This window comes from Protomyctophum bolini, assembly GCF_963924005.1.
Source record: "Protomyctophum bolini genome assembly, chromosome: 3".
Classification (NCBI taxonomy): Eukaryota; Metazoa; Chordata; class Actinopteri; order Myctophiformes; family Myctophidae; genus Protomyctophum; species Protomyctophum bolini.
The window spans coordinates 29673461-29698944 of record NC_137864.1 but is presented as its reverse complement, the minus strand read 5'-3'; the positions used below and the strand labels follow the sequence as shown (position 1 = coordinate 29698944).

The 25484-nt window shown below is 41.7% G+C and overlaps 2 protein-coding genes across 2 annotated transcripts in view; both read right to left on the bottom strand.

The window, feature by feature from the left end:
* rnf24 (ring finger protein 24) overlaps positions 1-13906 on the bottom strand; it is a 355323-nt gene extending 341417 nt beyond the window's left edge. The window contains exon 1 of the mRNA XM_080759969.1: positions 13894-13906. The gene's annotated coding sequence lies outside the window, so the exon portion shown is untranslated. The remainder of the gene's footprint in view (positions 1-13893) is intronic.
* pdcd4a (programmed cell death 4a) overlaps positions 1-23596 on the bottom strand; it is a 30370-nt gene extending 6774 nt beyond the window's left edge. Inside the window, exons 1-8 of the mRNA XM_080759957.1 lie at positions 23177-23596; positions 11567-11854; positions 10667-10764; positions 6282-6401; positions 5576-5797; positions 5098-5195; positions 4637-4751; positions 93-200 (exon numbers count right to left, since the gene is read on the bottom strand). Coding sequence (XP_080616083.1) covers positions 93-200; positions 4637-4751; positions 5098-5195; positions 5576-5797; positions 6282-6401; positions 10667-10764; positions 11567-11854; positions 23177-23222 — 1095 coding nt within the window. The 5' untranslated portion in view covers positions 23223-23596. The remainder of the gene's footprint in view (positions 1-92; positions 201-4636; positions 4752-5097; positions 5196-5575; positions 5798-6281; positions 6402-10666; positions 10765-11566; positions 11855-23176) is intronic.
* Between the last annotated feature and the right edge of the window lie 1888 nt (positions 23597-25484).

The following is a 25484-nucleotide window of genomic DNA, read 5'->3' as shown; positions in this document are numbered from 1 at the left end:
GTTGGATACAATATATACACAGGACTAAACAAATAACATAAGGGCTATTTTAATATAAAAATAATTGTACAGGAGGAAGACTGGGGTCAAACCTCATACACCAACTCATGGTGGAAGTGTGGCACCTCCAAGTCATGTAGACAACGTTCTGCTTCCGACAGAACGCCTGATATCAGGTACTCCTTCAGCAGGAGATGTATCTGAAACACAGAATACAAACAAATGTATACACAAAAGTGTGTTAAAGTATAAGCCCTGAGGTGCACGCATCCGCCTGGGTGACGGCAGACTTATCCATCTATAAATGCACAATGGCATGCACTGTCTGTACGTACGGCAGTAATGCACGTACATCTGTAATCCATGTAACTTGAGAACAGTTAGCCCCACCGACTTCAAATTTGACACACTCATTCCAGAGGTTTATGGGGGAAGGAGAGGAGTCTGAACCAACAGGGTCTGTCAAGAGTCTCATCATGACCCCGCACAAACACACACACACACACACACACACACAGGGTGGCAGCAGCAACGTTCATATTAAGTTCCTGTGTGCAGTGCCTGCACTCAAACGTTAATGTTCATCATGCGTGACATGATGAAAGCATTTGTTTTCACATTGGTACGTCAGGAAATTAGTCTTCATTAGAGTCATTACTCAGTGCATTCATGGAGGAAAAAATTAAAACAACATTCAAATGGCAAATTGTATTCCACTTCCGAATTTCGTTCTTACACGACTTTTTCTCTCTCAACATGTTTGAGGCATGAAGTCTGTGCACCAAACTCTGGATATAGTTTGCAGCAACAATGTTAAACAAACCGGGAACACATTGTGCTACTGTAGTTGAACTGAACAAATTTCCTGTTCATTTCTTTTATACATTTTTATCCACTGTGTTTTACACAATGGAATTTTGAACAGACCAGAGCATTTCAGTAAAGGAAATCAGCCTATAATGTCCGTCGAGTGCAATCTCCTATGGAATTTTCTTGGAGCACTGTACTGAATGGCAACTTGGCAAGAGGTGCAAATGTGCACATGGATGCACACGCCTCAGCTGGGAGGAGCCACAACATAGCCCACTTCAATATAAAACCCTGTCCCAACCACACAATAACTTCCAAGAAATTGTCTGTTCTCCAAGTCTAGTTTTCCAAAAGCCCACGCTCTACAGCCACTTACACAGATAAATGCACAATGTTGCGAGTGCGATTGTGATTAAAAGAAAATCACACCCGTGTGAAGTGAGGGGCGCTCTTATCGTCTTACAGTGATGATGTAAAATAAAACTGTGACAAAACAAACATTAAACCTGTATATAGGAGCTTGTGATAAATTTATTTTTTTTCAAAATCAGATGGGCCCCCCACGTCGCTATTTTTTAAAGAATGAAAGGGCACATAATGTGTTAATATAGTAGCGCCCTTTACTTCACTCGGGTGTGATTTTTCTTCTTGGGTGTGGTAATGAACTAAAGAAGAAGACCTGAAAAATACAGCCAAGCCATAATTGGGATGGCTTTAATGTTACTGCCCTTTTTAAGCAGAGCCACAGTATAATTTCAAGCCACTCAATGGGACCTTCAAACAGGCTATAACCCAAGCTTTCCCTTTTTCATAATTTGAAAAAGGAGAGTGGGCAGTCTACTCGCCAGCTAATATGTACCTTTCTTTAAATGAGAACAGCAGAGAAACAGTATGGGAAGCCAGGAGAGGGCCCGGAAAGAATTAGACCCTGTGCTAGCATGGGTGTATTGTATACATGCGAGTGCAGAAGGGGGGGGGGGGGCTCAAGTATCACTACTCAACGCTTGGGTGGTGCAGGGGAAATATTACCTGCCCAGAATGCCCCTAGATGTTTGAATTCACTGCATCCGGCCTGCTGAGCCTCTAAAAACGAACACAACTGGCCTTGTTCATGAGAAAGAAGGCAGGCCGGAGAGTGATATTTGTAAGTGCACGTACTAGAAGATAGGGCAATGTCTTTCAGCATTGAATGGGAGGACGGAGGCAGATACAGCAGCAGTAGCAAGCAGTGGTGGGAATTAATAACCAAAAATAACCTACAATGACTTTTTATTTATCACCATTCATTCATTATCCCTTGTGTAGTAGTAGACTGTACAGTTAAGTCTAGCTTGTCTTCCATTTTTTCTTCTTTTTGGTAATGTAAATACCACAACAGTTCTTAGAACACGGTTCTAAGAACCCATGCCCGAAAAATAGTTAAATATTCAACTTTTAGCTGTGCTTCAAGCATGATTTTCAATAGTCGCTTAGCAACGAGAGCTGTGGCCAGTACTTCCCACGGGCATCTGTTAGTGCTGTTGGCTAAAATCAAACTAACTTGTGAGGCTAAGGGATGCTGTGGGTCCTGCTCTGGTTTTCAACTCAGCTCAATTTAACAGAATATAGGAGGAAAATAATAGAAAGCCTGACAGTGAAACATTAACCGTTTTTTAAGTTAAATGAACACTCCAGATCTGTGCATAGGATACAGAATGGGTGAGATCAAAGAGAGCAGTGAAGAATAACCAAGCTCACTAAAGCCCAATGCAAGCCTACTCTGCTCTGCCTAGAGGGGCGGTTACATACAGCCAAGCAGGAAATCAAAACTGGACCGTGGTACGAGTTCTTCAGAGGGCTTATGTAACATTCCAGATTAGCAGGGTGAGATCACACTTCCTTTCCTAAACATAGTGTACACAAACGCATGCTATAATGCATGTACAACACACACAGCAACAGAAATGTACACAAACAAAGCATTATCTTTACAGCACGTACATATTACATTAACATGCTAAACCCAACTGTCTCTTCCAGGGAACAGCAATCCCACACAAAGCCATGCTAAGAGAGATCACGTCTCATCGGGGGTGTGGGGGCGTGGCATGAACATGAGTGTGGTTTGGCATTCGTTTGCACAATGGTAAAAACACAGAAGCACACTGATAAATAAGTTGTCGTTACAATATGCAACTTTCTGATGCTAACATTTTATATGGATTTCCAACATCTCCCTGCACAACAACCAGTAATACGCCCTGAGGGCGAGAAGCGTAGACACATCCGCCTGGGTGACGCAGTCATTGGTTGATCTGACATGGGGGGTCAGATCAACATATGGAATGAATTCTGCACTGACCATATATGGAGTGTACAGGGTTTGATGAGGTCTGGCCATATATGGAGTGTGTCTTGAGTGTACAGGTTTTGATGAGGTCAGATCAACATATGGAATGTCATAACAGGTCAGCTCCATAGATGGAGATCTAAGGGTTTGAGGTAGAGTTCCTGGCCAGCTCCATATATGCAGATCTAGGTGATGATCCAGCCTTCTCCATGTATAGCTTCTCCATGTAGGGTTTGATGAGGTCAGTGTCATCGTGATCTTCATATATGGAGACGGCCATATATGGAGTGTCACGAAGCATGACGGACTGATGACCATATGGTGGCGTGACATGTCACGAGGCGTGATGACAACCATAATATATGGACAGATCGACTGACAGACTGACGGACTGACAGGTTTTCATAGTAATCTGCGACCTATGGTCACAATCAAATGAAAGCAAGAATTAAACCCTCAGCAAGTTGCAAGTTGCAAGACCAGCTGCACAAAGCACACATTAGGTCATGGCCGGACTTCCGTACCGACAGATATCGGTCCCTCCTTTTTCAAATACAAATTCTCAGAGGGAAGGTTGCTCTGCCAACACAGCAAGCAAGTACAGGGCTGGCCTGTGGCTCTTTACCCAGTGTGCACGTCTGTTTATGTTATGTAAGAGCAGAGAAAGGCTGGTTTGCAGGTAGTACTACATGGTGATCTTTATCTGAACATTGGCCCATCACCATCACACATTCTTCCATCCTTTTACAATATGGAAGAACATGGATTGCATATTGTACTGTGTATTGCAATTATTCAATAGCAATATGATTTTTTTTAAATTGACATTCTATAAATGGACTGCATTTATATAGCAATTTACGTGAAATCTTTCACAGACTTTCCTACTAGGCTGAGGAATATATCCCACCCTTTTCACATTGGCCTGTTATAGCGCCAGCAACAGGTGGATTTTTGCAAAACACATTTTTGGAACAAAATGCCTCAAATCATGCAAACGCAGCCTGCAATTTACATGAAATCTTTCACAGAGTTTCCTACTAGGCTGAGGAATATATCCCACCCTTTTCACATTGGCCTGTTATAGCGCCACCAACAGGTGGATTTTTGCAAAACACATTTTTGGAACAAAATGCCTCAAATCATCCAATTGCCATCCAAGGTGTAAGAAGAAATGGCACCCTTTTCACATTGGCCTATTATAGTGCCACCAGGAGGCCACAACCTGACCTGCCCTGGTGGAGACCTGTGCCCCGAGGGGCACTTTATCTAGTTTGTTTATAAATCTCTACATGGGCCCCTCATACTTATCTGACCTCTTGGATGATTATACTCCAACGAGACCCTTGAGGTCTGCCGGCCAGCTGCTTTTGACTGTTCCCCCATTCAAATTTAAGATCTAGAGGTGGCAGTCAAGACTGACCACTGAGCCACACTAAATAGCTTTGTTTAAATGTTATGATCTATAGTGTTATGCCCAATGTGGTTGGAGCTTACCTCTTTGACAAGGTGTTTGACAGGTCTGAGGCCGCCCCCCACTCCCCACACGTTGTCTAGCCTGACGATCTCCTTCTTCATGGAGAGGAGCACAGCGGCACGGTCCAGTGCCGCTCTGCAGTGAGAAAGAGAACATACACCATGGACAATTGTTTTTGTAAACATTGATGAAGGCATGGTGAACCTAAAGGATTGGTTTTTACTTGCATGGGAGGCAGAGTGAATTCATCATAATTTTGGGGGTTTAAACTCAGGATGTTCGAATACTTCTGATTGCAAAACTCCCAATTTTGTAATCTGCATTTGCAAGATTGTGAATGAAAACAGTTTCTATAAATCTTTTAACTTCATTATTCAGTTCAACATGCCAGTTCAACATGGCCCGCCATTAAATTGCAATCTTAGGGAAGTTTGCAAAACAACTTTAAGTCTCAAATTTGCATCAATCTACTTGTGCTCACCTAGCGTAGTCACAGTCCACTTTGCCCTTGTAACGGTCCAAGAATGACATGGGGAGGGCATGGTCTGCTATAGCTCTGGCGATAAACTGACCCAACATCTGAGGATGACAGAAGGGAAAAGTAAATTTGTTGTTGTGTCACACAACCATTTCCTCATCTAAATGTAATATGGTGGTATAACACGACTAAAAAAAATCGAAATATTTTTTGTTGGATATTGTGATTAAATACTTAAACTAAATGAGTAATACATAATTGCACATTGGGCGTCTTACATATCTTCATTTTCTTCAATTAATTCATTTAGCCAATATTGTATGCTTACATAATGATCACCAACTAGCATGTCAAACTACTTTATGGGAAAAAGATCATGGATGGAACAAGTATTTGACCTATGAGGGTGCTTGCTTGGAACTACCTGTAATTTTGGATTCCACATGGACAATGAGAGAGAGAGCCAGTTAGTCAGGCCTACCTGTGGAGCTTCTGGTGTGTCAAGAATGAGGTCAGGTAGATCTCGGATTATCTTGTCAAAGGCTCGGGCCATGTCTGACTGGGACATCACTTTGCCGGACAGGTCAGAAAGCAGGCGGGAGGTAAGCTCTCTGTGGCTGGCCTTCCCCTCAAGGGACAGGGAGACAGCCAGCGAGGAGAACTCATACTTATTAGAGCCCAGGTTCAGTTCCTTCAGCAACATCTAAACAAAGGCAACATTGTTGTACAAATGTCAATTTAATGTGGGAAGGTCATGAGTAAAACAGTGATGCCCTTAACAGCAAAGCCTAGCTTTCCAAAAATGGATAAAAAAGGAAAAGATGGATCATGGATGTGGGGTATTATTTACAGACATCTACTGTTGGGACCGCTATGATGATCAAAAAGTTAATATACATAACAGCTCAACTACATATCTGAAATGTAAAAATGCAAGTTGTCCTGGATAACCACACAACTGACCTGAGAAGATAAATGTATATTTTCTATACATTTTGCAATAATGTTAAGTTATTAAATGTGAAATAAAGCTGTAAAATACATGCAGAACCATCAAATATAATTGCTATAGCAAATATTCTCAGTTAATTCTATGCACACAAGATATTTTCCTAAAGAACTCACCCATACAAAGATAGATGGGTGTGGGGCTACCAGTGCATCTCAGATTTTGTTGTCTCACTTACCTGGACTTCTTTTGTGTCTCCGTGTTCAAAGTATTCTTGTACAATAGGGTTGACCGTTTTCTCAAGCTCCTTTTCATTCAAGTCCAACTCTGGCTTCACTGTGGCATAAACTGTGTCCCCCTGTCAAGGACAAACCATTTCACATCATCTGAAATAGAAACAGCACTGCTAGGATTTGAATTTACGGTATGGCTTCATTGGCTTATACACACTCTGAATGCACTGCTACAATTGACCATATTTCCACAGTGGCCATTATTCAACAGAACACTCATTAGAACATGATAAATGTGATGTTAGAGCAACATTACCTATGTGTGAATATGGCCAATTATATTCATCACTCCTACATGTCCATGTACCCTAAATAGTCCTCCTGCATTAATAGTTTGGTTGCAATACACCTAATGTAAAGGAATATTCATATGTACCTCATACATGAGACAATTCTCATTCTGAAAAGGAACGACACAGCAAGAACACTTGCATGTCACTTGCATCAGGTTTATTTTTTTTTACCTTGCCATTGAACTTCTATCAAATGCTAGTTTGATAGTCAATATCCAAGTCAATATCCAACATTCATTACTTAAATATAAAATAATAAAAAATAAATTGAAACTTAAATTCCTGTGTACATTTGTTGCCAAGAGTACCAGAGTGAGCTTGAGCGCTTTTCAGGTGTGTGAGGAGAAACATGGTAGGCAATTGTCAACTTTCAGTTGTCTTGACACCAACTAGAAGGGAGAAAAAGTCATCTTTCTCTAGTTTGTTTCAGCAAGTAAGAATAGTAAGTTCTATTGTTCTGAAAGTCTCTCTCTCTCTCTGTCTCTCTCTCTGGGGGTTTTTCTTTTTACTGAAGGGAGTCAAAACAAGACCTTTCAGAACACACGTATGGTATACAGTAAGTCCTTCAAATTCATTTAACCCATTCTGACCTGAGATCAGATTCTAAAAATGTCTTTTACATCCTGACAGTTTTCATTCTGACCTGAGATCAGATTCAAAAAATGTCTTCCATGTCAGTCGCTCTTCGATTTTTCAAAAATAGCAGACTTTGTTTTGTATTTCTTGTCTGTTTTGTCCATGTCAATGTTTTATATATATATATATATATATAAATAAAAGAAAATGTATAAAGTACAAATCATTTAAAAACAAAATAGCAGACCTACAAGCTCGTAGCGTGCCACTCGGTGACGCGCTATGAGCTTGTAGATCTGCTATTTTTAAATAGCTAAAGCATAACGTAATGCTAACACCAAAAGGGGATCCCGCCCAAAATGGGTTAAACAACATATTTGGTCACCTGTTGCCTTTGCCCATGTCTCCTCAGTAAACAGTTGATAAATCAAAAGGGCATTACATACCATCTGACTAAAGATATGGTAGCCATATGACAACGGCATTCAGAAACTATACAGATCTTCTGACCATACCACACCAGGGCCAAAATACATGACTGGGGTCTGTTTAAGCTCTTCAGAGTCTATTATCAAGTGCCAAGTGGGCCATCCTCCTTGACAGATGCTCCATTCCCACTACGTCGGTCCCATGTCAGACTGACCAGAATACAAATACAACAGGCCTTGAGCATCGTGTTGAACGTTTTCTTGATAACGGGGTTAAAGATGGACAATACAGTGTGATTGCGGTGGGCTGGGGACAGAGCCATACGTGTTAAATGATAGTCATGAGTAGTGTAGTTTTTATATATATATATATGGAGATCTAAGGGTTTGAGGTCAGATGTAGAGTTGCTGCCGGCTGCCGAGTTATGCCGGCTCCATATATGCAGATCTAGGTGAAGATCCAGTATTCTCCATGTATGGTTATCCAGGGTTAGATGAGGTCAGTGTCGCGATCTTATGGTGATGGCCATATATGGTGGCGTGATGAGTCACCATATATGGAGATCTAAGGGTCTTCATGATGTCACTTGATGACCATATATGGAGACGTGATGTCACGAGTTGTGACAATATATGGAGACGTGATGTCACGAGGCATGACCATATATGGAGGCACGGATGGGAGATGCACGTTTTCATAGTAAATGCGACCTACAGTCGCAAAATATTCTTACGGCCTTTAACAGCAAAAAATAATCTAGCATGAAGGAAGCGCAGATCATAGGATACCACAGCTAATGCCATCTGTTCTCATGGACATACAACATGAATTAAACTGTCAGTGCCATTCACAGCGGCAACAACAGAGGGCATTAATCATGTCATCCCAATTACACAATTACTGTCTTGTGTGAGGTGTGAGGCCTCTTATATTCACCAGCGTGTCGTTTCCCCACTAGGGATGTAAACCGGTTCCAATACGTTGACTGCCAAGTTATTTGTGTCCAAAGTGGCCACCGATACTCAAAACTATATAGTGCGACTTGTCTTAATGGCTTTGCACCGGTATCGAATAAAACCTTACAGTGCTCATAACTATTCCCCAGCAGCAGCCCTTCATTTTGTTCGGAAAGCTCCATGAAATGTGTGATCTAAACACACACACATCTAAACAGCTTTGTGATGAGTAGGCTGTTTGGGAACAAAAGACACACACACAGAAAACTGGTGTTTTTTTTTAATTCACTGGCAACTGGGGAAAACAAATGTTGCCAATCAAATAATCACATTCTGTGGTACAAACGCACAAAGCTGTGCATAGAAGGGGGTAGCATACCTCAAAAACCCAGTGCCCACCCAGAGCATCCTAGTGTTGCCAACAACCACTGCCAACCACCTGCCACCCTAAACCCCAGACAGTGGGGGGCAGTTAGTAGCAGTATGCCACTTGGACACAGCGTGTGGTCTGATAAGCCCACCACTGATAAGCCCTGGAGGAGGGTATCTGTTGCAAGACCCAAAACACCCAGTGACTCCAGGAAACAACACTGATGATGTGTTCAAGTTTTTGCATCAGTAGATGTTTTGTTAACATCTACTTAATGAAAAAACAGTAAAGTATAAATCCAGAGATGACACGGACATTGCTCGTCTTTCGGTGCCTGGGCTGAATAGCGTTAGGGCCTTATCTGAGGCTTAAGGCTAAGGTTCATATGCGACCACCATTTCAAAAATGTAACTAGGATCCTGTTTAGGCGATAGTTGTAAATGTATTAAAAATCTACTGATAACAGCTGCCAAACAGCACAGTTTAACAGCATATATCTAAATGACGGAGTGATTGCGCAAAGACCCGCCCGGCAGCACTGTTTAATGCAATTTATTTGTGCAAGTTATAAGTATTTTCTGTTGAATTATTCATGACAAAGTTGTACAGTATGTATATCCATAACAAACAAGCAGCACGCTCGCAAACAATTAACTAGTTCTTTGTTTCAATCATTTTATTATTAATATTATCATTTTTCACAATTATATTACCTGATCATCTTCTTCTAAAATACACTAGTTGTAAACTATACCGTCATGCATACATCTGTCGCGCGAATTATCAAAACATTAGAAAGTAGGCTAGCCGGCGTTGTATCAGATTGTGACAATATAATAATAATAATAAAATTATTGAAAGAAAGAACTAGTGTATTGTCTGCGCGTGCTGCTTGCTTATTTTATGGATATACATACTGTGACTTTTACAACTTTGTGAGTAATTCAACAAAACATACTTATAACTTGCACAAACAATTTGCATTAAACAGTGCTGCCGGGTGGGTTTAACACTAGATGCTGATGCACTAAGGCTCATTTATGCTCCTTTTACTTACAATAACATTATCCATATGATGTAACTGTCACTGCTCACATACAGTACTTCCATGTGTCCTTTATGTTGATTTAAAGCCATACTTCCACTAGGGGGCAGTTCAGAGTCAAAACCGTCTCTTCTGACAACTAGTCAGAAACAACTTTTAAAGCTTATAGTTTATAAAGCTCTCAATGGTCTCGCACCTTCCTACATACACGACTGCCAGTGCTTGCCTAGATATGTCCCAAACCGCCCCCTCAGGTCTACCATTGCTGGCCTGCTCGATGTGCCTAAAAAAACATGGTGAAGCAGCCTTCTGCTTCTACGGGCCGGCGGCGTGGAAAGAACTCCCACTATACCTTCGACAGGCAGCCTCTGTAGACATTTTTAAAGCACAACTTCTACACTCTTGCTTTTAGTTGAACTTTTAAAATCTTTGTTGTTATTCATGTCCTCACGGTATTGCATTACTCCTATTATTTTTATGTTTTATGCTAACTTGAGCTGCATTTCATGTCATGAAAGGTGCTATATAAATAAAGTTTTATAGCCCCTCCTTTATACACAGGTTTAATGTTTGTTTTTCATAAATTATGGACTTAGGCCGTTATTCGTCTCAACTGCATTATAACAAGAGCCACAAACATGTGCCCACATTAGGCCCATACCTGTGCAGCTTCATCGTAGTTTGGGTCTCGTGCGTCGGGTTCCTCAACTTCATAAACCTGTCCTGCTGCCCCCCACACTCCTTTACCACCAGCACCACCTGACCAACAAATACCACTGTTAGCATAGCACGAGTCGTAGTCAGAGCTAGCATAAGCCTTGATTGGGTGCCATAATTAATTTACCATTAGCTTTTTCATAGATAGTTCTACCTTAATCACATTACCCCTGGCATTTCTTTAAAAATGTTTACATCAGTTGCAATGTGACACTAGCCTGGGTTCCAGCATGTTCGCTGCGTTCTGTGGATTTGTATTGTCACTCACTACTCAGTCTGGCCAGCGTTGTTGCTAATACGTCAGCCTGTGGCACTCAATCCATGCTTCGCACAAGAAATAGCTCCAGTTCGAGACTAAACCAACAGTAAAAAGTAAAAAAAATAATTAGATTCAGTAGTCCACAGATGTAATAGTACAAAAACAGCTTTGTGGGGTGAGTTTAGTGAATGATAATTTCACTAAACTTTTCACCCAACCCGCACCACAGACCAATCAGAAGCCACGGGTCCATTTCACCCTTTTACATGTCCCGACCCTTTCCAGACTGAGTGACAAAACAAATCCACGGAATGCAGCAAATCAGGCTGGAACCCAGGCTAATGTGACAAACTAAGAGCTTGTTGATCGACTATTTTAGTTATCTTATATGATTGTTGCCGATATGTAATGTATTGTATGTCTTGCGAAGGAATTGAGTACAATAACTCACAATGGAAACAAGTCCCCCAGGATTCATGCTTTAAACTGATCTTTTTTTTCTGTACTGCCGCACTGTTATCAATAAAGTCTAATAAAGTAATCAATTATTGGACAGATTCACGATGAAGAAACAAGGAGCCTTACCTTTTTTAGGCAGGCCCCGGCCTTTGCCAGTGCGTGACTTGCGGTCATTGGTGTTGGCTTTGCCTTTAGGGCTGTTGGGGTCGCTACCCGCCAAGTCTCCCGACTCAGAGAACGACTCACTGTTTGAGTTTCGGGACGAGGACTTGCGCAGACGACGTTTAGCTTTGGCCTTGAGCCGGGCCTCGTGGAGAGCCTTCTCCTGGGGCGTCCAGTTACCATTGACCTCCGCTTCATGCAGCCCGTCATCTTCATCACCATTTGCTAGATCACCTTCCATGGAGAATACTCCTGTGTACAGACAGAGGGGAAATGGTGGCCAGAGTCAGTAAAGCTTGATTTATATCCATTTGTGCAACAGAGTATAAAATTTGTCTTTCTACTTTGACAGGATGTGCAGATAACCTTGGAGGTGTTATACTGCAATAGCTACAGTAGTACTGTCAACAATGGATACCACAGATTTTAGAACAGTTGAGTTTGAACCTTAATAGTCTTGACTCTGAAATCACGCACACGCACGTGCACACAAGAATGAGGACATACGTTTTAATGACTGTAAGTTAGCTTATCGGTTATCTATAGCCATGTGCATGTTGACTTCAGAATGATGCAATGTTTACAACCTCTGGCACTATATTATAAATAATATCCATGTGTAAAAAAAAAAAAAAAAAAAAAAATAGAGACATAGGCTATACTTTTAACAGTTGTTACAGTTAAGTACTCACTTCATGCTACAATAATGACTTAGTGAATTGCCCTTACAAAGCCTGTGTCTCTCTCCCTCTCTCTCTCTCTCCGAGTGGGTTATCAGACAAAGAAAAAAAAATACTGCACAAACACAACAGCTGTTGGATATGGTCTGTTTAGTGCCACCTCTCTCCATGCAAGAGATGCAGTCTAGTGAGAAGTCTAAAAACAGTGATCCTGTTCAACCTATACCATCTCATGGCTGTGTAGCTTGTCAAAAAACGTGTTTTGAAGCTTGAAAATAAGTTATTTCAGATGAGCAACACGGTCATGCAAGTCTGCAACAGTATAAATTTAGTGTGTGTCCCCTCTGAAAGCATGCAGAACATGCCGTTTCACAGAATGGCGCCAGAAACTGGTGAGACTCTAATGAGACACTTGCAGCTGTTTGGATGCTTGGTTAAAGGGGAATTTCACCAATATAATACATCTGAACTGCATTGTTCCAGCCCTTCATGTAATTCTCTCCAAGGGTTTTCAGGAGGTTATGCATTACATTAGGCCAACCACATTAGACTCAGTAGACTGCTTAAAATGCTACCTTATAATTTGAGAACTATCTGCTACCAGCAGCGATTCCCAGCAAAGTTTTAGGCCACCAGCATTTTACTACGCTGATTTTCAAATTATATGGAGTAGCTGTCCTCTTTGTGACATAATAGGAAAAATTCTTAACTCTCAAATGAGTGCCAATGTGTGAGAAATGAGAATATGTGTCAGTAGTAGTGAGAAGATATACAGGTTTAATGTTTGTCTTTAGTTTAATGTTTGTTTTGTAAACGCCATTGACAATGAAGGGAAAATTTTACATCATATTGTCTCTCTATTGTTAAAGGCATTTAATGTTTGTTTTACATCACCATTACATCACCTAATCAACATGAGTTAAGACTTTAATATATTAGCGCCCCTCACTTCACACAGGTGTGATTTTTCAGTTGTGTTCAACTTCCCGTGAGTGAGCTTTAAATTGTAGTTGCACAAATCCCATCCAAGATATCCATTGGTAGCCTGGATCCAGCCCAAAGACCCCACCCACTCTCTGAGTGGACTAGTCTGATAATCAGGCTAATCCATTGGCCCATTCTGAATGCAAACTGCAAATTTAAGTCCATATGGTCCATTTATACGCAGTCAGTCTAAGCTGAGCTCTGCATGCCTGCTGAAGGCCATACAACACCCCAAAGATGTCTGTGCACAGTCACACAACACCTGGGACACTCACCTAACCTTTCCAAATGCAGGGGATTGGATTGGCAGCGACATGGAAAACACATGCACAAGTAGCTACATCACAGCAGGACAATATTCAAAGAAACAATCAGATTACAATCGTTTGACACGGCAGAACATTGCATTGCAACTGTAGTAGAAATTGAACTTATGTGTCCATGTTCAGTGTTTGTGTTGTACTATGCCATCATCTGAACATTTATTCAAACAGTATGTTGGATTTGTATGCAATTCAAGGATTTCTCAAAAATCTAATGTATAATTAATTAATTACAAATTACTTGAGACTAATATTGCAAATTTGCGGATTCTTGAAACTTTTTTTAAGCATCAACATAAATAACTTGTATAGTCTTCCAGTGATCTTCTGCCATTCAACTCAAGTTGAAGTGTTGGTAAACAAGGATAAGTTGTGATGGTAAAAAGAAAGTGGTAAGAAAATGGCTGATTGGCTGTAGAAGTTGAACTCTGCAGAAAACAACAACAACAACGATCTGAGTGTTACTGTAGTTTTGGCAATTGACATAGTAGGCGTGGTGCTGTTGGCATAGGACGACGGAGGGAGGTAGCACATGGTGGAGAAATGCTGACACCAGCTTCTCTTTCTCCTTCGGTGTCTCATGGCACTGTCTAGAGCAGCACAGCATGGGTCTGACTACATATGGCAGTGTTGTTGGGCTTACTACTGGTCACATGACCCAACTGTGGGAGATAGGGCAATGAACATTGGAGGGGTGTAATGGATACCCCAGAGTCCTTCTACTATACAAACGAGCCCTCTACTCTACCAAATGTCAGTCAGCGAGTATGAGAAGTTATCTTGGTTATGTTCCTATAGATTACAGGACATGTAGTGGGAAGGGCAAGGGAGGAGAGCGGGAAATTGGCCAAACCACAAACCCAAACCAACCGTTGGGCTACTCCTTGCTCTTACTCAGGAGCCTGTACTTTCCTAGTATACTACAAACCAACTACGAGTCCTCACTCTCATACAAATGCATGTATATCCCACCATTAGGCTAGTACTCCCTCTTATGCTGCATTCACACTAGAGCCGAGCTGAAATAAGCTGAACTTGAAACTTGTTACCATTAGTGTGAATGCAGCATTATACAGCCTATACTACATACTCAGTGAATACTAGACTAGAAAGTTATAGATCTCGTGTCCAACATGCACACCAAGTACCATGGCACTGCATACCAAGTACAATACGTAATGTTTATTTAACTAAAAAAACTAAAATCCAAGAGGCTACAATTCTATTCTTTCATTATATGTATATTTAAATCTCAGTCATTAACATCCCATTGTGTTCCTTTTTTCCTTTCACAAGTTAAAGTATGCAGTGCAGACTTTAGACAAAATGTGTGTATTGAACAATTTTGCAAATGATTACTATATCATGCATGATGTTAAAAAACTCAAGGCAGAAAGTTTTTTAACTGACTTTTACAGAGGACCACATCCTGTGTGCAAGTACTGTATATGTCACACTGTTTCAAACTGCTGCAGAACAGGTAGAGCACTACTGTCAAACACTCCCTGGGCCTGCAAAAACGAGTAAACAACTGACCACGTGTCATCTTCTCCTCTTTCGCTCATACAGACCACACGCCCTGCCAGGACTGTAAATCAACAAACCAATGTCAGTCAGCCAAAAACACACCCAGTCAGACAAAAAAGGAAGGGCAGAAGTAAATTGGCCTGCAACCTACAGCCATCATAAAGGACCAAAATTGTTACCTAATAAGTATGGGCAACTTGAAACCAATAGGAGACTATGGGCTGTATTTTGCGTGTCTTAAGTACCAGGTCTTATTACTTAACTTAAGACCTGGAGGCGTGATCAATGCCATTTGGCTATTCTGAGTGGCCAAAGAGCATTGGTCTTAAGGTCTTAAGACATTAACCAGGTCTTAAGTTAAGTAATAAGACCTGGTACTTAAGACACGCAAAATACAGCCCTATATGTCTTTGGCATCTGTAATGCAGATCTCATCCTCAAGATCCAATAGTTAGGTTCCAAATTTGAAATTAAAAAAGGGACAAAGGGTTTGCTTTTCTTCGCCTTGCTTGCTAAATCTTCTGTTTTCATATTGTCACCATGTTATGTTCTGCTTACATGCAGATCCTATCGATGCCGTTTGTTTTGCTGTGAGTTTTCTGTATTGTATTGTGAGATGTTTTTGCCTTTTATCACTTCTCACAGCTCACTTCCCCTTCTCCAATTGAAGCAATAAACGAGCAACATTCGCCTGCTGCCATGTTAAACGTCTGCCACCTGCACACTGACCAGACAGAAGGCATACCGAGCCAATACAGTACCACAGAGGAGACAGGCAAGTGATGAGTTACCTTCCATTTGCTCTACCAATAAATCCACCAACCTCACCACAGACCACAAGGTCAACCAACCTTGAACCTACCACCACAGTGACTGGAGGACTGACCCAAACAGTGTTAAACCCTCATGACAGCTGTTTAACTATTCTAACCCTGACATGACATCCCAATTCTAGCCATTTAATTATATTATTATTATTTTAAATCACAATTTTCAAAAACAGCAGAAATACTGTTTGTGGGCTAGTACTATGATGTCGTCACCTTATTAAACTAATTGCCTAAGTCATTTTTTCAAGGTTTTCAGGAAACACAAAAAACTGTGCCAAATGTAGAATATATTATATTTCTTAATTATTTCAATTCCAAAAAATATGAAAAAATATGACTATTGACATACAAATAAAGGTGTATGTCAATAATGTAACATGTAAGGATAAAATGACTTAGGCCAATATCTGAACATATCTATTTTAACTTAGGCAATTATAAACGTTATTTAGGCCAAATTACTTCTGCGGTAAGTGACTTAGGCAAAATGTTTTATTCCAATTATTTTTAATAGATCATGGTTTAGGGTCAGCCACAGAGTGTTTAAAATAATATCATAGCACAAAGACATTTGACACTGAAGGGGAGTGAATAGGAGTGAATGGGAGTGAATTTGGAGTGAATGGGAGTGAATTTGGAGTGAATGGAACTGAATGTGAGGTACTGTTACTATGGGACTGAATGGGAGTGAATGGGACTGTATGGGAGTGAATGGGAGGTACTGTTACTATAGGACTGATACTATGGGACTGAATGGGAGTGAATGGGAGTGATTGGGACTGGATGGGAGCTACTGTTACTATGGGACTGATACTATGGGAGTGAATGGGACTGAATGGGAGTGACAGTCCCATAGTAACAGTACCTCCCATTCACTCCCACTCACTTCCATTCCCCCCATTCAGTCCCATTCAGTCCCATTCACTCCCATTCACACCCTTTCACTCTGAATGGGAGTGAATGGGAGTGACAGTCCCATAGTAACGCTACCTCCCATTCACTCCCATTCACTCCCTTTCACTCTAAATGGGAGTGAATGGGAGTGACAGTCCCATAGTAACAGTACCTCCCATTCACTCCGATTCAGTCCCATTCACTTTTATTCACTCCCATTCAGTCACATAGTAACAGTACACCCCATTCACTCCAATTCAGTCTCATTCACTCCCATCGTATCAGTCCCATAATAACAGTACCTCCCATTCAGTCCCATTCAGTCCCATAGTAACAGTACCTCCCATTCAGTCCCATTCAGTCCCATAGTAACAGTACCTCCCATTCAGTCCCATTCACTCCCATAGTATCAGTCCCATAGTAACAGTACCTCCCATTCAGTCCCATTCACTCCCATAGTATCAGTAACTCCCATTCACTCCCATAGTATCAGTAACTCCCATTCACTCCCATAGTATCAATCCCATAGTAACAGTACCTCCCATGCACTCTCATGCACTCCCATAGTATCAGTCCCATAACTAAAAAACATTGCATGGATGCACCTGGGACGTATCCTCAGTGATGTATCCTGAGTTCAACAGGGTTTCGGGTCTCTCGACATCATACCCCTCACTCAGGTGACCCAGCCGGGGTTGATCAAGTCCCGACTTACGTCCCAGTAGCTACCCTCAATCAGTCCCACTAGGGAAAAACCAGGGGCACACAATCCGTTGGAACTATTCCAGAACTACTCTGCCAGGGCTGGGAGGTACACTTCTGGCACATGGAGGGACTAGGCTCTGTGGGTTCTCTCCTGGCCGGGCCCCTCCTACATCTCACCAGGTCACCTCCTGCTCTCACCAGGAGTAGAGCGAGGACCTGTGCGTTGCACCAGAGTCCCAGCACCAGACAGTTCATTCAGGAGTGGTGGGCAATGGTTCCGCAGGGTCATGGTGCTGCGGTTCCGCTTGCTGCTTGCATGGCCCTCCCAAAGGCCTCACCGAGGGTTGTTGGGCTTCATCCTCACGGAGGACACAGGCTGGGGCGCTAACCCATACTGCTCACCCGGGTGCCGTCTACATTCCGGCTGTCACCCGTCTCTCCGGTGGTCACCAGACTATACCTGGTTGTCACATAGTCTATTCCTATGAGTCACTATAAATAGAAGAACTATAACTAAAAAACATTGCATGGATGCACCTGGGATGTATCCTCAGTGATGTATCCTGAGGTCAATAGGGTTTCGGGTCTCTCAACATCATACCCCTCACTTAGGCGACCCAGCCGGGAGTGATCAACTCCCGACTTACGTCCCAGTAGCTACCTTCAATCAGTCCCACTAGGGAAAAACCAGGGGCACACAATCCGTTGGAACTACTCCAGAACTACTCTGCCAAGGCTGGGACGTACACTTCTGGAACATGGAGGGACTAGGCTCTGTGGGTTGTCTCCTGGCCGCGTACTGTTACCCATAGTAACAGTACCTCCCTTTCACTCCCATTCAGTCCCATTCAGTCCCATAGTATCAGTCCCATAGTAACAGTACCTCCCTTTCACTCCCATAGTATCAGTCCCATAGTAACAGTACCTCCCTTTCACTCCCATTCAGTCCCATTTACTCCCATAGTATCAGTCCCATAGTAACAGTACCTCTTTCACTCCCATTCAGTCCCATTCTATCAGTCCCATAGTAACAGTACCTCCCTTTCACTCTCATTCAGTCCCATTCCATCAGTCCCATAGTAACAGTACCTCCCTTTCACTCCCATTCAGTCCCATGCACTCCCATAGCATCAGTCCCATAGTAACAGTACCTCCCTTTCACTCCCATTCAGTCCCATTCTATCAGTCCCATAGTAACAGTACCTCCCATTCAGTCCCATTTACTCCCATAGTATCAGTCCCATAGTAACAGTACCTCTTTCACTCCCATTCTATCAGTCCCATAACAGTACCTCCCTTTCACTCTCATTCAGTCCCATTCTATCAGTCCCATAGTAACAGTACCTCCCTTTCACTCCCATTCAGTCCCATGCACTCCCATAGCATCAGTCCCATAGTAACAGTACCTCCCTTTCACTCCCATTCAGTCCCATTCTATCAGTCCCATAGTAACAGTACCTCCCATTCAGTTCCATTCACTCCCATTTTGAAAGGTGTGTTGAAATGGCCTAAGTCACATTTTATTATGACTTAGGCAAAATAATATGGCCTAAGTCTCCCTCTTGACATAGGCCATTGTTTTAATAGGGTGTAACAGGAAGGCCTTTTACATTAGGGCTCGGGCGATTTTACCAGAGGTGGCCAGCATCACCAGGTGGTGATTTAGGCAAAAAAAAAAATTGGGCAAAAAATGACTTAGGCAATTAGTTTAATAAGGTGACGATGTGGAAAATGTCCCTGTGTAGCAGTCAGCCGCAAGAAGAGAGGGTAAGGCAAAGGGGGTCAGTACTCAGTATAGTGCAAAGAGGGGTTTTTTTCCAGAGCCCTCACAAGATTGCCCTAGTTTTTTATTTATTTAAATGGCTGCCTCGTCTAAGATGACCACGCTCAACAGATTGTCACTAACACCTGCCCCACACACATCCATTCCACACACCTCAGGGTAATGGTAGCAGAGGTAAACTACACATAATATTTACTCTAAAAAGTCAAATAAACAGCCACATTATGATATGGACCAAGTAATCCGTACAAGACCAGAGGGAGAGAAGGGTGCAGTGGGCGGTGCGTTTGGCTCAAGGGGTTCAACTGTCATTTCTTACAAACATGAATGTGGAGGAAGCTACATGCCACAAGCTCAACTCTTGACATTTCAGTAGGGTGGCAAATGTGTATTTGCGATTTACCACCACCAGATGCAAGGTAAGACAGGGTAAATAAATGTTCAAGTAAATAGAGTGCCTAGATAAGATTGTTGGTTTCATTTTAACCAAATCACAAAACAAGATGACTTGTGGTGGTCAAACACAAGTGAATGCTTGTTGCATGAACAAAATATATGAATAAAAGCTGCATATTGCTTCTAGCAAGCCACACCGCTTCCACTGTGATTGTTTTTGTAACATTTAGGGTCTAAATTTTAGACCACCCCGCCCAACAATACACCACACTAGAGTCTAGACCCATTATGTTACAGTTCAATCAAAACTAAACTTCTGCTCTACATTGAATTAGGTTATGCCTATTTGACTTCGGCCGTCTGACAGCTGCAGTGCAACAACACTGATAACGAGCTGTAACAAGAATGTTAGGTAGAGCAAGAATAATAAACGGTTAAGATTCAGATAATGACTTAATCAACAAAGCAAAAATGCTGATCAATGTACTGTTGCTGCCAATTAAAGTTCAAGACTTTATTGCATTAGTATACCTACCCACAATTAAACGAATCTTACAGTACAAACAATAACCACTTTTATCACTATATAGTATACACTTTACACACAAAGCTTTGGAAATCTCCCCAAAACAGGGACTCCAGCATCCCTATGGTCAAAGTTATTCATAAGATGAAAAATGACCAGTCCAGAATTGTACAGTACAATTGTACAATTGCAAAAGCATGTAGTAGCGTTGGCAGGTCAGGGGAGGGCATGTGTTTATGTATTAGGGTTGCGAGGAGGAAGGGAGGCAGGAGTTGACAAAAGAACAAGAGTGAGACCTCAACATACATTATGTGTATTCAGCAGGCCATGAACAAATCAGGCTTGACATCTGTGGCAGAGTATGTTCCAGTTTTCCTCCGTTTAAACAGCAGTCACAGAAATGACCAGACAGGTAAAAAGTAGACGTTGCAATGGTGTTAATAACGATCCTATGACATGATCTTTGTGCTACGGTATAATATTAATCAGTGCCATTGGTCAGAGGACAGACCTGCCTAGTACCTACTGTATGTCACCCAAAATGTTTCTATATTTGCGGATGTAGCTGATTCTCTTATCCAAAGGGGTGATTCAGGGGTGGGTGAGCAGGTGGCGGGCAGGTCAGAATCTTATTTGAGATACAGCTACAGGGTGTGCAGGAGGGTCTTTGGGTGGTATCCGGAGAACTCGCAAGTTTTCCGACTCGCAGCGGTTTAGTGCATTTTAGTTTTACTTTAAATTGAATTGAGAGATAGAGAGGATAGTTGTTTAGAGTTTACACTAGATGAAGTAGTACTAGGAATGCTAAAGTTTAAACACCAAAGTACCGAAACAATGTAATTAATTAGTCGCCTTTTGTTCATTTGCACTGGCTTGGCAACCATTCGCCTGTTTTGTGTATTGCATTACAACAGTATTTATTAATGTTGTTGTGTATAGGGGGGGCATGAATACGTGTGCAATAATGTCTGTCTTGTCTGTTTTTTATACTTATGATTATATTATTGAATAAATAGCACTGGTCTGCTTGACCAGTAAAAAAAAAGCGTTGCTTGCTCATCTCATTTGCGTAAGCACATATTGATACACTAGACGTAAGCACATATTGATACACTAGACATCTGCATTATCAAATAAATTGACATCTGTGCACACTGCACAATGATACAAGACGCATGTTGTTTTCCTAATTCCTACTCATTCTGTTAAGTTCCATTTCTTATATCTTCTGGTCACATCATGTGTCGAGTACTGTGTGTGCGTGTGTGTAATTCATTTTAGAATGTGTGTGACGCTTCCTGCCTAATCTTGAACCATCAAATTCTAAATACTAAACTTATTGTCAAATTACAAACAAATAGTGGGTTATTATTATGACCACAACGTAACTTATGAATCTCCGACCTTAAACACAAATCAATTTCCTGTCTGTGCAGTAATAATTCCATGTATGGTTTACTCATTTCCAATTCTTGATATAAGCCAAGAAGTGTAAGACTGTGTGTGTGTGTGTGTGTGTGTGTGTGTGTGTGTGTGTGTGTGTGTGTGTGTGTGCGTGTTCAACTCACACAATAAGAGTCTTTGAATGTGTGACCAACACATCAACTGAGCTGCTTTATGAAGCGTGACTGATTTTGCCTGAGAAGTTACCGGAGTTCCATACATATAGTCAAGGTCAACATAATCTATCCATTGTGATATTTTAGCATATGGGCAGGCGTAATTTGTAGTCAGAGAGGCACTACGTTCCTTCGTAACATAAACTATATCTCAGTCTAATTGCAGTGCTGCTCTCAATACTCTTTTTGCTCTCAAAAAGTATATTTCTTATATAACATTTAATGCAAGGCAATTGAGATTATGTAAGGTGGCCCTATGTCCTAGTAGTAAGATATACGCTCAGCGTCAGTTACACTAGTGGCGTCACGTCAAAGACTGACGGTGACAGTCAGACTGATCACTTAAAATTACTTTACACGTGCTATTCATATTAACACCACGTCCGTTTGCGCATGTAAAATTAAGGTATATCGGTTCAACTACTCTGTTACAATATGGTTATTGTTGGTGGGTGGATCAAAATCTCGCATATATGCTATGGTGTATGTCTGATGATGCGCGTCCGGTAAATTAATGCAATCTCAGTAATTTAAGTGAAAAGGTTGCAAAAGAAAGAATGTGGCTTGTGTTGATGACAACAACCACACGCCCCCACAAAAGTGGGCGTGTGGTTTCCAAAGCAACATTTACACTCCGTAGTACGACGGTGTCGCATGTCCAAAAAAAAGAACTTGTCTTGTTGTCTACCGCACATGTTAATAATTAATACCAATATGAATATGATAACTATATGGTTAACACATGCATGTTAACACATGTACATATTATGTACAAAAACAGAATGTAGACCATCGTGTGTAGATCACGTATCGTGTAGGCCAGGGGAGCCTGGTGCAGATTAGGCTAAACAAAACCAAGCACAAGACACAAACAAGGCTTCGTAAAGCGGAAGTAGGCGCTGACTATGGGGGGGTTGAGCCAATCACGAGAGTGAACGGGTTAAACGTTAACGTGTTCGGGCCAGACGACGTCGAACGACTGAAAACGAAAACAAACCAGTCAAAACATAACACGAAGCTCCGAACATCACACAGACACACCATGCCATGTCAAACAGAGCGAGACGGAGGTCGAAATGTGTGCAGCACAATGGCTGTGAATCGCAGTGCTGTGTGTTCGAGAGAGCACATGGTGGTGGTGTAGCATGCTGGTGCTACTCCACTCCACTGCAGCCCATCCCTTCCATGAACCACAGGACAATGGAATGGATCAGGGGGTGCACGCAATGTCCTCCCTCCAGATTACCCCCCAAATGCATTGCACACTGCGCAGTACCACTCAAATCACTTGTCGATGCATGACTCACCGTCGTGTTGTTGAGCGATGGTCCATGTCTCCACTTCTGTCGCCATGGCGCTCTTAAAAAAATGCTTGTATTCTTTTGTCTCTATTTTAGCGTGAAACCGAAATACTCGCTGTGCGCGAGCTCTTCCAAATCGCTACGGAACCCAAAAACAGAGTGCAAAAACGAGCAAAAATAATGTCAATAAAATGGGAAAAGTCGTGTGACTTGAAAGAACACCACGTTCGCTCACCTTAAAATACAATCTGTGCAAAATGCACACAATAATACAAACGCAAAAATAAATCACAATGAATTGACTATGCACAAAAATGCTATTAATTGTATCCCTCGCAGAGGTCTGCAAAGAGTTAAGTCAAGATATCAAAATGCAGTGAGAAGTGAGTTAGCTTGTGTGTTCAGAATCAGACGAGCAGTGTGCAAGATAGATAAACAAAGTGTGTTTTTAACTTTGGAAGGCTGTCTCTACACGGAGTCACGTGGCGAAAACGCGGACGGGGAGTGGTCAGTAGAGGGGGGCAGGTACCGACCCGTTCTGACCAATCACAGAGGAGGAAAACAACAGTCCCATAATGCATGTACAATCCAGCTCTGGCACAATCTTAGAGTAATGTACAATCTTTAGAGTACAACTTGTACTCTAACAAGTGTACAATACATCCATCTCACTAGTGGAGGTTTCAGGTGGTCCGCTCATTTGAGGTAATTTGAGGAGAGTTGGTAACCAAATGGACCCTAATCCCTTTATAGATCTTTATCTTGTGAGTGTACAATAAAACCAAATGGACCCTTATGGTTATGGATCCATTTGGTTTAATTTTACACTTTCAATTGATTGATTGAATCTTTTATTCACAGTATGTAGAATGGGTACATTTAAAAAGAGCTGAAAGTGCTAAACATCTGCATCAATTTAGTATCTACACAATTAGAGAATGTAGAAGAATTGTTCTTTTATCAACGTTTGCCTGTTATCTCCTAATGGTACCACCAACATCAATACAGCATGGAATTGTGGCCAACATGTTATCCAACGATAACAAAATATTTTTACGTTTTGGGTCTGCAAGGCTAAATGTCATCAAATGGTGGTTCGTGGCTCAAATGCTGAATAAATGGTCTAGTTTATTCAACGGGTGCTACACAAAATATTAAAATTATAAGGTTGCAAAAAACGTAATATACATTTTACCCCTCATCAAGCAGCTCTGTCAGTCCTTCAGGCTATTAGACCAGAGCCATAGAGTAATGTGGTGGTGTAATTAGCCTACCTGCAGAAACATGGATAGAAACACTCTGGCTCTGCTGATAGACAACATTAAGGCATATACATTTTAATTTGAATACAGTTACAAATAAGATATTAAAAAAGAATAAGATTGCCGTTCAGAAGAAATTATTAAAACATCTTGCTTTGATTGAATACTCTTTAATACATTAATAGTTTAATACATTTATTGACAATAATGCTTTTAAAAAGGATACAGAAAGCCTGGGGGCTTGTTTACATTGTGGTCCTATGTATTAAAGACGTGTACAATACATGAAATCATCAATACTAGGAGTAATAAAGGTAGGCCTAGGACATTGCTGTTCCTTGGAGTGGTTGCACCACTCAAAAACTGTGTGTGTGTGTGTGTGTGTGTGTGTGTGTGTGTGTGTGTGTGTGTGTGTGTGTGTGTGTGTGTGGGGGGGGGGGGGGGGGGGGGTCATTTCTGGTGGCAAGCTAGATTTGTCTAGGACGGTCCAGTTGAACATTTCAGACAGGTTCTCTTTTACGGTGGTTAGGTAGCTTTTACTGAGGGTTCATTTCAGTTTATAACTTTTTGATGGTTGCTGGTGGTAGGGCATTCTACATTTTGGTGGTGGAGCTGTTGTCCCCGCGACCCGGCCGTCTACGGATGTAGTCAGCCGGGTGAATTCATCCTCAAGTTTGTGCTGAATCTGGAGGGAACAGTTTCTCACTCTAGTGAAGCAGTTTAACTGTTTGGCAGGTATACTGTATGGGCACTGGTCACTTGAGTATCTTGAAAACCAGGTCCATAATTGCAAGAATTGTTGTACTACTTAGCCATCCCACTAATGAGCAGCTGGGTTAGGTGAGTCCTAGGTCGCTAGGTGTGTGGTCTAGTAGTAGTCTGATTATGCATAGACAAAATGCCAATGGATGAGTGCTCCTGCAATCAAAGCCCAAAGGGAGCAGCAAACGTGAAAGTTAGGCAAAGGGCATTAGAGCCTAACCTCAACACCTCCAAGAAAGTCCAGTGTCCAGCTGCACAGGCTGGGCTTGAATGTCAAGTCTGTTTATGTC